The sequence below is a fragment of the Furipterus horrens genome, unplaced genomic scaffold, assembly GCF_987537825.1.
Source record: "Furipterus horrens unplaced genomic scaffold, mFurHor1.1.pri manual_scaffold_1, whole genome shotgun sequence".
Lineage (NCBI taxonomy): Eukaryota > Metazoa > Chordata > Mammalia > Chiroptera > Furipteridae > Furipterus > Furipterus horrens.
In genome coordinates this window covers 217,028,496-217,042,975 of record NW_028327171.1, presented here as the reverse complement: position 1 = coordinate 217,042,975, position 14,480 = coordinate 217,028,496, and the positions used below count along the sequence as shown (strand labels likewise).

The following is a 14,480-nucleotide window of genomic DNA, read 5'->3' as shown; positions in this document are numbered from 1 at the left end:
GTGCCCTAGCCACTAGGCCCACCCGGGGACAGGTGTCGCACAGGAAGAACACCCACCAGAGGTGTGAATTGCAAGACCGCCACCTTCTTAGCGGTCTGTCTTTCGCTGGCCCGCTTGCCTTCAGCCTGTAGCAAAGGCGGGAGCCCCTTGACGCAGTGGACAGGTGTCCCCACACACCTGCTGCAAGAGCCCCGAGTCATGCTGTGTGCTGTGGGAGGAGAAACTCTCCTGGGACCCATCCCGTTGCCCATCCCACCCAGGCTGTGGCACTCCTGGTGCTGCTCCAGGCCAGGGGAGGCGTGGGGACACGCCCAGAGTCCCTTCAGTTACCAGGGGAGGCCCTGCCACCTCCTAAAGAAGGCTCATCTCGGCCACTTGTCATCAGAGGGGAAGAGCCTGGCTCCGAGAGCAGGTGCTCCCTGTCCCCTTGACGGGCACTGGGACAGTATCACAGGCATCGTCCCACAGGTGGGGCAGGGGGCCACCTCGTGAAACTGACAGATCAGCTTCGATGTCACATCTCACAAGCCAATATGGGGGAACAGCATAGAATTGCCTGCTTTTTACCTTTTCTTTTTTTGGACAAATAAGACCTTTTTTTAAAAAAAAGATTTTCTTTATTTATTTTTAGAGAAAGAGGGAGAGAGAAACATCCATGTGTGGTTGCCTCTTGCACACCCCCACCTGGGGACCTGGCCTGCAACCCAGGCCTGTGCCCTGACTGGGAATTGAACCCATGATCCTTCAGTTCACAGGCTGGTGCTCAATCCACTGAGCCACACCAGCCAGGGCAGATAAGGCTTTTTTAACACTATTATTTCATAAAAGAAAGGATATTTTAATAGCAGAAGAAAACAGGAAATGTGACCTTGCAATTAAGAATAGTCCTTTAGCCCTGGCCGGTGTGACTCAGTGGATTGAGCTCTGGCCTGTGAACCAAAGGGTCACAGGTTCAATTCCTGGTCAGGGCACAGGCCTGGGTTGCGGACCAGGCTCTCAGCTGGGGGTGTGTGAGAGGCAACCGATGGATGTTTCACACCTATATCAATGCTTCTCTCCCTCTTTTTCTCTCTTCCCTTCTCTAAAAATAAACCAATAAATAAATAAAATCTTTTTTTAAAAAAAGAATGGTCCTTTAAGTGGATTGAGTCTAGTTTCATAAAAATGTAACATTTTGCCCTGATTTTTCTCATGGCACTGAGGGTCAGGGAAACTGTGTGGTGACCCGACAATCCCGGGCTGACCTCTGGGCACATGGGACAGTTGATCTAGCCGGTGCCTTCAAGCTTGTGAGATCGTCCAAGTCTCTGAGAACTGACATAATGGGAGTCACACAAATTGTCTTTCCATCATTGCAGCTGCTCCTGGGTTGAGAAACACCTCGGGGGTAGATTCGTCTTGGAAGAAAACCGGGAAGAACAGAAAACTAAAGTCCAAACGGGTCAAGCCCCGAGACTCCTCCGAGAGCACCGGGTCTGGGGGGCCCGTGCCCCACCGGCCCCCGCTGCTGGGCCTGAACGCCACAGCCTGGTCCCCATCGGACACGTCCCAGTCCAGCTGCCCCGCGGTGCCCTTCCCCAGCCCTGTGCCCGCGTACTCCCTGCCAGTGTTCCCGGCCCCCGGAATCGTGCCGGCACCCGGGGCCGTGGCAGCAGCGCCCGTGGGGCCCCACACCAGCTTCGCCGTGCCCGTGGAGGCCCAGCACGAGTTTGCCGTCCAGCCCCCGCCGTTCGCCTCCCCGCTGGCCCCAGTCATGGCCTTGGTGTTACCCGGCTACCCCTTCCCTGCAGTGACGCCAAGCCTGCCCCCGGCCTTCTTCCCCGGCCAGATGATCCCTGCCTCACAGCCCGAGTTTCTGGGTCGGACTTCACCCCACAAACAGCCCTGTGCTTGTCCTCGGGCAGAGCATGGGCCGCCCGTGTCACGCGTGGCCACCCCGGCCACCCCACTGTCGGCCGCTGGGCCCTCGGGCCGGGCCTCCCCGCCACTTTTCCAGTCCCGCGGCAGCTCACCCCTGCAGCTCAACCTGCTCCAGCTGGAGGAGGCCCCTGAGGGCAGCGCGGGGGCCGGGCCGGACTGCAGACCGGGCACTTCCTGGGACTGGCCGCCCAAGGCTCCGCCGACTGCAAGGCCTGCCTGCTGCTCCTTCTCAGCCGCGCGGGGCCCCGCAGCGCCCACGGTAGGTCCTCGTCTCCGATGTGGGTGTGTGCGCACCAGGTGTTTCAGTTTGACACCAGTATGTGATTAGCGTTTTCCAGTTCAACGGCCCTTTCAGAGGGGGCTGACGGGGGTGGGCCGGGTCTTTTGATTGTCTTGGGATTTTGGGATTTGGACGGAAGAAGATTGATTGTTGATGGTAAGTGCACTGTGCAAATGGCCCAGGTGACAGTGGGACTAGTCGTCACGGGCTTTGAGAGTCTATGTGGAAGCTGCGAGGACAGAGCACAGTCAGGCTGAACGGCAGCACTCGGCTCCCTGGAGGGCGCTGGGGGCAGAGGTTCTCATGGGACGTTTGGGGGGGGGGGGCTGAAAGCAGACCAGCTGCCCCACCCTTGCCCTCAGGGCCCCGTGTGGTGCCCATGTGGGCTTCTGCCCTGACGGCTCCGCTGTGCAGTGGTCTGGGCTGCAGCAGGGCGCCTGTGGGCACTGCTCGGAGGGCATGCATGTGCTCCCCCGCCCGTGCCCCCAGGAAAGGGGGGGCGCATTAAACACGCAGCCCCCCGGCATGTCTGCCGCCCTCCCCACCCATCTCTGGGGTCTGGCCTACAGTCTCAGTTCCAGGATGAGACAGCTGGGGGCACTCCCTTGAGCAGGAAGCCTGGGTCCTGCCACCGAGGAACAGCCTCAGGCCTTGGGTATGTGGTGGTGTCTTCCTGCCTCCACGTCCTCTCGGCTGGAGGAACAGGCAGGAGGCTAGCCCCCCAGGGATCCAAGAACCCCCATCTTCCATGGGATTCTCCCCAAACCCAGCTGAACGAGAGGGCGCCTCGCCACAGGCCCAGTGAGTGCCCACAGTCTGCTCGTGTGGCCCGTGAGGCAGGTGTGAGGAGGGACCTCGTGCAGGCGGGGGCCCGGGGAGCCGAGCCCTGACGTGTCCTGCCCGGTGTCTCCTCCCTGTGCCTAAAGCTGGACGAGCCCTCGGACGCCCAGAACAGCGATGCCCTCTCCACCTCCAGCGGCCTGCTGGACCTCCTGCTGCGCGAGGACCTCGGGTCGGCCCTGTCCAGGAGCGGGGCCTCCGCCACCTCCGACTCCCTGGGCTCCAGCTCCGTGGGCTGCGACATGTCCGGAAGTGGGACAGGTGTGTGGGTGGCCCTGGGGCTGGGGTCCCGGGGGTGGGGTGCACTCAGGCTGCTGGGTGTTGGCGCAGCTGGGAGCCCCCTGCCTCCCTTCTGCGCTGTGGGCCCCGCTGCACCGCAGCCACAGCCTCGCGCACTTGGGTCCCAGCACCAGGTGCAGCCCAGGCCCGTGGGTTCAGACAGACAGGCAGGTGCTCTGCCCTGAGTGGAGAGCGCTCCGCAGCAGAACTCTCGCTTTCCCTGCTCACGTCCATGTCAGGCCATGGCGGGCCTCATACTCAGGGGGCCTCACACCCCGGAGGGCCTCACACCCCGGAGGGCCTCACACCCCCTGGCAAGCTCCCTGGCCAGCTGCCACCCGCTAACAGAGCCAAAACTGGCTCCTCTGTGGCCTGGTGCGGCTTGTGCTGGGGAAGGGGTGTCGTTTCTAAGACGGGCTCTGTCTCAGCTGCTTGGGCCGCCCCAGGAGAGCCACGTCTGTGGCAGGCAGGAGCCGGCATCCCATCGTAATGCTGCAGGTGGTGTGAGGACCGGGACGGGAAGGGGAAAGCCACCGGTCCAGGCGCGCGCCCCCAGACGAGCCCCTGCTCCAAAGCCGGCGTGCGGGGCTCTCACGGTCGGACCCGCCGCCTCTGTGTGTTTACAGGCAGCAGTAACACAAGCCGCACCAGCAAGTACTTTGGGAGCATAGACTCTTCGGAGAACAACCACAGAGCGAAGGCAAAGGCGGACGTGGAGGAGAGCGAGCACTTCATCAAGTACGTCCTCCAGGACCCTGTCTGGCTGCTGATGGCCAACACAGACGACAGTGTCATGATGACGTACCAGATGCCTTCCCGGTAACTGCTCGGCCCTTCCGCGGGACACGGGGCGGGGGCTTCCCTCCGAAAGCTGTCGCCCGGAGTCAGTGAGCAGCAGGCCAGGAGTAGCTCCCTCTGGTGGCTCCCTGGCCTTCAGAGCCCTGAAGGGCGACCTGCTGTGGCCACTGGCAGGACTGGCTCCTGGCGACCCTCCCGGGGTCGCACTTGGCTTTTACAAAGCATTTGTGGCAGCTTCATCTCCTTTGCTCTGTTGCCCATGACCCTGGGGTGAGCGGGGTGTGTGTGTCTCAGAGATCCGGAAAGCAAGGGTCAAGGCAGGTGACTAGCCCACGACCACCAGCTGCTCTGCAGTGAGTCCGGGTCTGTCCCCAGCTGTGGCTCCACGTCAGGCTCCTCCTGGGGACATTCGTGGTCCCTGCCCCACGGAGCCCCACCCTGAGGCCTCTGGGTTGGGGGGCACCAGTGCTGGCAGGAGGCAAGGGAAGGTGTGTGCCCACTGCCTCCCGGTAGGAACCTTCCAGACTAATCGCCCTGTGCAGAACCAGGCGTCTGCGGACAGACACGCAGCTCCCACACGTAATTTAAAGTAAAAGGATGGTCATTTTCATAGAACCACAGATCATGTTACGTTACCTTGAACAGGATAATCGTTGTAAGTGAATAGGAAGTTTGCGTTAAACAAAGTCACCTAAAACCCCATTATCAGTGCTGACGGAAATGAGAGCGCTCTTCTGAGAAAACGGAAACTCGGAGACGTTCTGAAATGCACCTTCCTCCCCCACCCGCCGTGCAGAGACCTGGACGCGGTCTTGAAGGAGGACAGAGAGAAGCTGAAGCTGCTGCAGAGGCTGCAGCCCAGGTTCTCCGAGGCGCAGAAGCAGGAGCTGCAGGAGGTGCACCCGTGGGTGCGGGCGGGCGGGCTGCCCGAGGCCGTGGACGTGGGGGTAAGTGCGCGGGAGGCCGTGCGGGGCGCTCAGGGCTGCGTGCAGCTGCTCCGTGGACTTAGAGCTTCCAAAGTTAAACTCGATGGAGGAAGGGAAGGGATGCGGTGACACCGAGTGCTGCAGGGACCGTCCCCCACCGTCCGCCCGCAGCTGTGCGCTCAGGCGAGTTGTTCCCGTTCGGTTCTGTTTTCTGTTTCAAAAAAGGACGCTTCTCCTGCCATAAACGCCCAGCGTCCACGTCGGCTGCTCCGGAACGGGAGGACTACTAACCCTCCCCTCTTCCCGCCTGTCCCCTCCGGCTGCCCCTCTGCTTTGTTCCTTCCCCGTGCGCCACGGCTGTGGCTTCAGTCCTGGCCAGGGCACTTCCAGGAACCAACCAGGGAATGCATCAATAGGCGGGGCAACAAGTCAATGTCTGTCTGTCTGTCTGTCTGTCTCTCAAATCAGTTTTAAAGGTTAAAACCAGCCTCTCTCCCCTCACGTTGGGCCTCAGTGTCTTCCAGCCGCCAGAGCGCTGCCGTTCCTGGCCCTGTCCTGCCCAACTGGGCCTTAGTGGCATCGGGGATGAGTCACTGCCTGAGAGCCCTCCCTCCCCTGTTACGCAGTTGAGACCCCATTGTGCAGATCAGAAAACTGAGGCTCAGTCACTTAACTCCAGGTCCCCCAGGCAGAGGAGGAGGAGCTGGGAATGGAGGCTGAGCCTGTGCAAGGCCACCTCTCACGTCAGGGCCTAGACTCTCTCGGCCTCGGCCTCAGAGGAGCTGGGTGTGGGCACCCCTCCCCGGGAGCAGGGCTGCCTCCTCCCAGAGCAGGGGGGCCGCCGGCAGCCTCGCAGCTCACACCCGGTCACCTATACCTCACTCAGCTTGAATGACTTTGTTATAACGAAGATCTTTTTGTTACTGACTTCACGTTCTTTTCTCTCAAGGAATGTGTTTACTGTGAAAACAAGGGGAAGGACAACTTTTGTGTGCCGTATGAAGATGATAGTCCTCCCCTGAGACCCAGCGAAGCCTCAGACACCAAAGAAAAGGACAGCGGACCTGCCCTGAGCCGTGAGAGCGAAGGGCGGACGTAACCCCCACCCCGACTCTCCCCGTCGGCCAGTGGCTGCGGTCAGGCTCGTGGACGAGGACAGCTGCTCATTCGTTTCTGATGAAATGGACGGACATACTTCCTTGGGGTTTTTGTTGTTGTTGTTTGTTTGTTTTAGAAAAAAATATAGTTTTTTGAAGGGGTGACTTAAAACTGGAGGGTGGGAAGGGTTGGGAAGAAATACATTTCTATATTTAAAATACCAATGTGGACTTTGGGGGACAGGGATGAGATTTTGCTGTGATATAACTTAAGGAAGACTGACTCCTCCTTGTGAGTGCCGGGAGGCCGCCCGAGCACTCCCGTGTCCTGAGCCCCCGTGGGGTGTCCCGTGGCTCCGACGGAGGGCACAGCCTTTGGAGCTTGTCCAGCAGTGTGTGTGCAGATCCAATTCTGTCCTCTCTCCGGGCTGCTTTTTATCTAAAGTATCATCTAGTCAAACTAGATGTTTTTAAAACATACCAAGAGGGAATGACGGCCCCTCCCAACTTCCTTTCACAACGTTGCGCACTAACTGGCAGCTGTGGCTTCAGGTGCTGCAGTGGCAGCCGTTTGGGGTGAACCACGCTGAAAGGCCGCTCGGGACTAAAGCCCAGTGGTTTGTGTGACCAACTCCCTTAGACTAAAACACACCCAGGGCCTCCTGGGTGCTTCTGCATCATTCTTGGCTCCTTTTCAGACCACGACCAATGTGTACCTAAAAGTAGGTTGTTGGCCATCCCTTTACGGTGACGTCCCTCTGCAAGCCAGGCTCTGATCGCCGCATTTGGGACCCACTCTGCTCTTCAGTTGACACGTCCCAGACATCAGCTGTGGCCCAGGCAGAGCGGCTACTGATGCAGGGCGCCCGCGGGGCTGGTGTCCATGCTGTCCGGGTGCTGGGAGCTCACCTCGCCCACCGCCGCCTGGCCTGGGACGCGGCCCCCAGTCTCTACACCTCACTCAGTACAGCCTCTGGCCTCTGCAGTGACTTCCCAGCGCCTCCGGCACTTTCAGGCCACGGGGACCCTTGGGGAAGAGTGAGGCCCGTCTGCCAGCTTTTTGCAGGACCTCCTGCTGCGTCACGTAGCCCACTGACAGCTCTGGTCCCTGGAATGGATGGCAGGGGCCACTGAAGGCACAATTGACGTGAAATCGCACCGAGTCTGTCTGTAGCTACTTAAAAGGAAGCAGGTCTCGCCTCTTTGGTGGAGAAGTGGCCGCTGGGACCGTGACGCTGCTTTTAACCCGGGTGGTTTTCTTAATCAAACCGTCCTCCTCCTGAATATGAATCCTATTTTTTATAAACTGAAACACAAAACACTGTTTAGCTTTTTTTTTTTAACGAAGTAATATCACCTTCAGGTACCCAAGTTCAGGGTGTAGTCTGTGCCTGCATGGGAATGAGATGCTACGAACGGCTTCCTGCCTCTTAAGTCAGGTCGTTACCGGGTGACGCGTGTCGCCCCAACGCAAACTGCCAAACCCTCCCGATGGTCGCGAATGTTTACCGCCAGTGTCACTTGGTTGTTGAACGTCCGCCCCCTGGCCGTCACTGCGCAGCCCCTGCGTGCTCGGGCACTGGCCCTGGTAGCATCTCGTGAGACTGTTTACACGACCTTGAGCCGGTCACCTCTCCTCGGCGTGCGCCTGCGCGGGCGTCCTGAGCGCTTGTCCTGATTTCAAACTGAGCCTTCTTCTTCACGTGTGCCGCAGAGGCGAGCAAACGCGCTCCGAGCCCGGACGAGCGGGGCGCGCGCGCTCCAGCCAAGCTTTCTCCGCCCAGTGCAATATCTTGTTTGACTGCTTGTGTCTTTTTATGACTTTTATGCCTTTTAGAGAATTGGTAAATAAAGCAAGTATATTTTTATTTTTATTTCCATGTATTTTTGAAGTAGCACGGAGGGCCCCAGCTGGCCAGCAAATTGAAAGGTCGCTGGTTTGAGTTTCCAATCGCGCACAGGCCTGGCTAGTGGGTGGGCCCCCATTTGGGGGCGTGCAGGAGGCAGCCAGTCAATACGTCACACGTCAGTGTTTCTCTCCCTCTCTTTAAGAAGACAAATAATAATAAAGTAACACAGAGGAAAAACTGAATAGAGATCAAAGATTATCCAAAGAATTTTTTAAAAGAACTTGAGAGATTCCGCGTTAGAGACTCTGCTTTCACAAAGGCCCCACCCCCACCCCCACTGCTCCCCGGCACAGCGTGCTTCCCGCTTCGCCCGTCCCCGGCGGCCTGAGTGCCTCTCAGACACTTCCCAGGGCCTCTGCCCGGTGGACTTCCTAGGATATAAATCTAATCCTGAAACGGAGTCCTCTCAGTCTTTTCACTTGCAGCTTGGGGGGGGGGGGGGGGCTCTGCTCAGCCCCTGGAGACCCTCTCTGCACCACCGCAGGCATCTACTTGGGTGCTGGCCACATGGGCTGACGGCAAGACAGCAGGGCCAGGGGGCCTCCTGTCTGTCAGAGGTGACAGGCGGCACAGCGCCGTCTCCCCCGCCCCCACGGGCCCAGTCCTCCCTTCCACCATGACGGAGCCATGCAACACCTGGTCAGAACGGTAGAGGACCAGAGTGGTGGGGTGGGGGTGGGGGCTCAGAGCAGGAAGATGACCCAGCCTTCCAAGAGCTCCCTGAGCAGAAGTGGGGCCTTGGCTCTGTCTCCTGGCCCGGCTACCGAAATCCTAGTGGTGGGAGCGGAAGGGGAGCAAAAGGCTCAGTCCTCCCCATGAGCACAGAGGCCTCTGCAAGCTGGCCTTCGATGGCCCACTGGGGCTGTGTCACTGAGTGCCTTTGGGGGCTCTTAACTACATTTTCATTTGCTCTATAACCCCCAGAGCACACCACCCCTTATTTACCAACTAAAGGAGCTTCTCAGAGGCCCCTGGGATGGCTGCCCACCAGGGACTGAGACACCACAGGCCTTTGTTCCCTGGAGATTTACGGCCTGCCATCGCTGCCACCGCTCTCTGGTCCCCCTGTGGCCACCACAGCCCTGCCCAGCCTCCGCTGGCCTCTGTTCCTGGATCCAAGGGTATCAAAGGGCCCAAATGCTCAGAAAGTCTGTGATCAGGAGGGACACACAGCAGGAAGCGGTTCTGCTCAGAGAGGCCATGAAGGGGGGCGTGAGGGCTTGCTGGCCCCTCAGTGCAGCAGCCAGGCTTCTGGTAGGAAAAGGCCAAGCCGGCCAACCAGTGGGCCCACTGAGGGAGATTGAGGCTGACTTCAAAGAGGGGACCTTGCCCTGGCTGGTGTGGCTCAGTGGATTGAGTGCAGGCCTGTGAACCAAAAGGTCGAGGGTTTGACTCCCAGCACAGGCCTGGGTTGCTGGCCGGGCCCCCAGTTGGGGGCGCGAGAGGCAACCACACATCGATGCTTCTCTCCCTCTCTTTCTCGCTCCCTTTCTCCCTTCCCCTTTCTCTAAAAAAAAAAAAAAAAAAATTAGATAAAATCTTTTTTAAAAAGATGGGACCTTGGGCAACCTCCAGGCCAATCAGGACGAACACACCGGCTCTATCCCTGTGCTTCTGGGCACACGGTCCCTGAGGCGTATCCCAGCTCTGGACAGCGTTCCTCAAGCCCCCACCCCAGGCAGGACACGGCTGCCGGGTCCGAGCCCTCCCTTCACTCCCTCCTTCCCTGACGACTGTCACCAGCCCTTCATTTGTACAGCCAACTCTGTCATGTCCTGTGACCGGAAGGGAGCCACCCTTGCCTTGTCTACAATGGACGCTAAATGCTGAAACCCTAGGAACAGTGCTGTGACCATGAGAGCACTGGCCAAACAGCCGAATAATGTGCTTCTTGGGCTACTTTTTGTTTTTCCTGGAGTTCCTGTCGCCTTTCATTTTCTTCCTTTTTTTTGAAGTATATTTTATTGATTATGCTGTTAAAGTAGTCCCAGTTTTTTTCCCTTTGCTCCCCTCTGCCCAGTACCCCACTTCCCTCCAGCAATCCCACCCCCGTTAGTTCATGTCCATGGGTCGTGCACATAAGTTCTTTGGCTTCACCCTTTCCTATATTATTCTTAAGTTCCCTTGTCTAGTTTGTACCAGCCGATTATGCTTCTTAATCCCTGCATCATTTCCCCATTTCTCCCTCTTCCCCTCCCAGCTGATAACCCTCCATGTGATCCCCACACCTATGATTCTGCTCCTGTTCTGGTTTGCTTAGTTGGATTTTGTTTTTATTTTTTAGATTCAGTTGTTGATAGTTGTGACTTTGTTGTCATTTTAATGTTCATAATTTTGATCTTCTTTTTCTTAAGTAACTCCCTTTGACGTTTCATATAATAGTGGCTTGGTGATGATGAACTCCTTTAGCTTTACCTTGTCTGGGAGGCACTTCATCTGCCCTTCCATTCTAAATGATAGCTTTGCTGGATAGAGTGATCTTGGTTGTAGGTCCTTGCTTTTCATTACATTGAATATTTCTTGCCAATCCCTTCTTGCCTGCAAAGTTCCTTTTGAGAAAGCAGCTGATAAGTCTTATAGGCACCCCTTTGTAGGTGACTCTCTGCCTTTCTCTTGCTGCTTTTAAGATTCTCTCTTTATCTTGAACGTTTGGCATTTAATGATGATGTGTCTTGGTGTGGTCCTCTTTGGGTCTAGCTTGTTTGGGACTCTCCATGCTTCCTGGACTGGTATCTCTATTTCCTTTGCCAAATTTGGGAACTTTTCCTTCATTATTTTTTCACTTAAACTTTCAAGTTCTTGCTCTTCCTCTTCTCCTTCTGGCACACCTATGGTTCGGATGTTGGCACATTTAAAGTTGTCCCAGAGGTTCCTAAGCCTCTCCTCATTTTTTTCAACTCTTGTTTCCTCATTCTGTACTGGTTGACTATCTTTTTCTTCCTTATGTTCCAAATCATTGATTTGAACCCAGGTTTCCTTCCCTTCACCATTGGTTTTGTGTGGATTTTCCTTCATTTCACTTAGCATAGCCTTCACTTTTTCCCTATGTGTTTGTCATACTCAAGCATATCTGTCAAGCCTGTGAGCATCTTTATCACCAGTGTTTTGAACTCTGTGTCTGTTAGGTTGGCTATCTCCTTGTCGCTTAGTTCTCCCACTGGAACTTTGATCCGTTCCCCCTTTTGGGCCATACTTCTCTGTCTCCTCATCTTGCCAGGCTCCTGTGTTTGTTTGCCTCTGTGTCTTAGGTAGAGCTGTCTCACCTGTTATGTGTAAGGGGCGGAGCCTTAGGTATTTGTCAGTACAGGTGACCTGTTTCACCACGTTGTGGTGCTGTATGTGGGGGGGAGGGGTTTGAGAGGGAAGAATGCCGCTTGCTCAGCACTCGCCCCTTTTCCAGGCACCTCTCCCACTTCCGTATGGGACTGGTGCTCCTCTAGCTGCTGCCCTGGTCGTTGTTCCCAGAGTGGGTGGGTCTGTGGATGTTCTAGGACCATGGGGGCCCTTTAAACAAGCAGACTCTACTGAGAAACCAGCAGTTTCGTCCTCTGCCCCAACCCCCACTGGTCTGCACAGTCAGAGGCAATGAGGCTTGATTATCCCAGTGCTGGGACCGTGAGCTGCGTGGTCTGGTCTGGTGCTGGGAGCGCTCCCCAGGTGTCCTTCTGACCTTTTAAAATGTGTGACTGTGTTTTCCGCTGGCCTGCAGCTGCCGCTGCCACTGTCACCGCTACTGCCACCACCACACCATGTCCTCTCTGCCCCGATTCCACCCCTCCTACCTGTCTGAATGAGTATTTTGTCTTTGTATCTTTGTTTATTGAACTTCCATGCAGCTAGATTTTCCGGAACTTCTGATTGTCTCCAGTTTTGAGGGAGTTGCGTTCCTTCTTCGTTGTGGAGGGAGACGCAGTGTGTCTGTCTGGCCTCCATCTTGGCCGAAAGCTCGCCTTTCGTCTTCTGCTGGCACCGCATGCTCTTCTCCCATCTTCCTCCAACCCCCACACTCGGCACCACATCCTATCAGGGGAGGCCTCCCTCAGCATCCTGATTACCCGTACCAGTATGAACTGTGTCTCATGGAGAGCATCCTAAAACACATGCTTGGCCTGTTCAAATACTATAGTGGCTGATGAGCGGGACTGAAACAGTGTAAGAGACACTGCTGAGTTTAGTTTTCCCTCTCTCAGGTGCTCAAAGTGGTGAAAACTTAGGTGTGGTTATGTGTGTGGAGGGGGTGTGTCTCCTTTCTGGGGTAATGTGTAAGTGGCAAAGAAGAGTAAGGTTACAGGCCAGCTTGAGGTCCCTCCCGCCCCGTCAGTGACTCCACTGGATGTGGGGGACAGAAGGACAGTTGGGTCTCTGAGCAACCAGGGGAGGCCAAGAGGAAGAGAGCTGAGTGTTCTGGCTTGTAGGGGAGCATGAGGACAACGGGGGCGATTAAAGAAAGGAGCAGGTTCATACCCAGGCGAGCAGTGCTGGCCTGGGGGTGGGGGGTGGTCACGGGGGCCTGCCCATGGAGAGGCCACTGAGAGGCAGCTCAGGGACAGGTGAGACTCAGCACAAGGGGCTCCCAGGTGGTCCCAGGAGTCAGTGACCTCTCACTGAGCCTGCCCGGCCTGTGGAGGTCCCTCTGGTAGGGGAGCTCAAAGTGAAACAACCCCTGGAGCCCTGCCAGACCCGCCCTCCAGTGGCTGCGGCAGGGTGGGGGACAGTGTCTGCACCAAGTGACAGTATCTGTGGCCAAGTCCTACCAAGCCACAGTCCTGGACGTCCCCTACCCACCCAGTGCTCCTGCAAGATTAGGTAGAGGGGGCTCCTAGAAGGGATGGAGGCCTGCAACCAGACCCTGACAGTCCGTCCTCATCCCAGTGAGCAGCCGGCCCTGTGAGGAAGGTGCACTCCCACCACGTGCATGAATAGGGAAGCTGAGACCTGAACAGGGAGGAAAAAGCCAGCGAAGTTTGCAGTGGGAGTGTTCCAGGCAGAAGGCGGCGGCCAGAAGGCATCTCAGCAGTCCGGTCCTCCCTGGAGGGCCGGGGCGTAGGCCTAGGCCCCTGGAGCAGGGGCCGGAGCAGGGTCCCCAGATCGCTGCCCAAGGGTGTGGCTCCACCAACCACACACCCCACCCGCTGGGAGGCCAGGCCGGCAGATGGGCGCCCCTGGTGGGGGTTACGGGGGGGTGGGGGGGTGGCCGTCTGGCAGACACAGGCGCGCCCGAGGGACAAAGGCGTCAGAGACAAAAGACCGGCCAACACCTGTCCCTCTTGGCGCGGCCGCCGCTTTTTTCTGCAGAAGCAGCAGCAGCTGCCAACTGTCATGGGCATCAAGTTACGGGGTCCAGACGGCGGCCTGGAGTGGGGGTGCTGGAGGGTAAAGGGAGCCGAAGGGGGACGCGGCGGGAGGTACGAGGGGACTGGAGGGAGGGGGCCCAGGGAGAACGAACAGGGGCGGGAATCAGGGAGGAGCGGGCTGCGGGCAGCGGTGGGTACCCAGAGAGGGGTGAGGGGGTCCGCGAGGGGAGGCAGGGAAAGTCGGGGTGGGAGGAGTGTGACTGGGGAAGGGCGCGGAGCTAAGTGGGGAGACGGAGGTCAAAGGCGGACTGAAGGCGCCGAGGGCCTTCGGGGGAGACGGAGGCTAAGGGCGCTGACCAAGGAAGAACGGGCAGCCGCGGGGGGGAGGAGCGGGGGTGGGGGGATCGCCAGCGAAGGGGAGCCTGGAGGAGAGCGGAGCCGGCAGGCCCCGAGCCCCGCCCCCCTAGGGCCCGGGCGCAGGGAGAGGGCCGCGGAAAGGGTGTCCGGTCACCCAAGCCCGCAAGAAGCGCACGGGGGCCGCGGGCCCGCTCCCGCCGCCGCCGCTGCCCTCTGGGCTCTCGCCTCCCCGGGGCTCTGCGGACACCCCAGTCCAGCCACGGGTCCTATCCAGTTGGGAGGCCACGGACGTGACTGGCTTTGCCCCACTTTGCTCGGGACCCAGCACGCCCGCGCCCCACGCTCCTCCGGGGAGGCATCTGGCGAACAAACCCGAAAGGGGACGGACGGGCGGAGGAGCGCCTGCTCCCACGCACAGCTGACCTGGGGGCTTTGCTCGGGGTACGCAGGGAAACAAGCGCTCCCCGACCCGCTGCGCCCGAGCCCACCGCCCCCTCGGGTGCCTCCCCTGCAGAGGTCGCGCAGAGGCCGGGCTGGGGCCCACGCCCGCCGGTCACGCCCCGCCAGCTGCCAAGCGACGCGGGCGGCGGGGCAGGACAAAGGGCGCTGCTCCCATTGGCTGCGGCGCTCCTCCGCCCGCGGCTCCTGGCGTATGCGGCCAATAGACGCATTGAGATGCAAATAAGGCGCATACGCGGCAAATAGACGCATTGAGATGCAAATAAGGGCTATAAAAGGGGCGGGGCCCGGGCAGGCGGAAGACGCAAGAGAGGGAGGCC

General features: G+C 58.4%; 1 protein-coding gene across 1 annotated transcript in view; it reads left to right on the top strand.

Annotated features, from left to right (window-relative positions):
* Positions 1-8,014, top strand: part of PER2 (period circadian regulator 2) — a 30,481-nt gene extending 22,467 nt beyond the window's left edge. The window contains exons 19-23 of the mRNA XM_090285225.1: positions 1,359-2,179; positions 3,127-3,301; positions 3,946-4,138; positions 4,914-5,064; positions 5,993-8,014. Of these exons, the coding sequence (XP_090141351.1) occupies positions 1,359-2,179; positions 3,127-3,301; positions 3,946-4,138; positions 4,914-5,064; positions 5,993-6,142 (1,490 nt within the window). The 3' untranslated portion in view covers positions 6,143-8,014. The remainder of the gene's footprint in view (positions 1-1,358; positions 2,180-3,126; positions 3,302-3,945; positions 4,139-4,913; positions 5,065-5,992) is intronic.
* Positions 8,015-14,480: the final 6,466 nt, after the last annotated feature.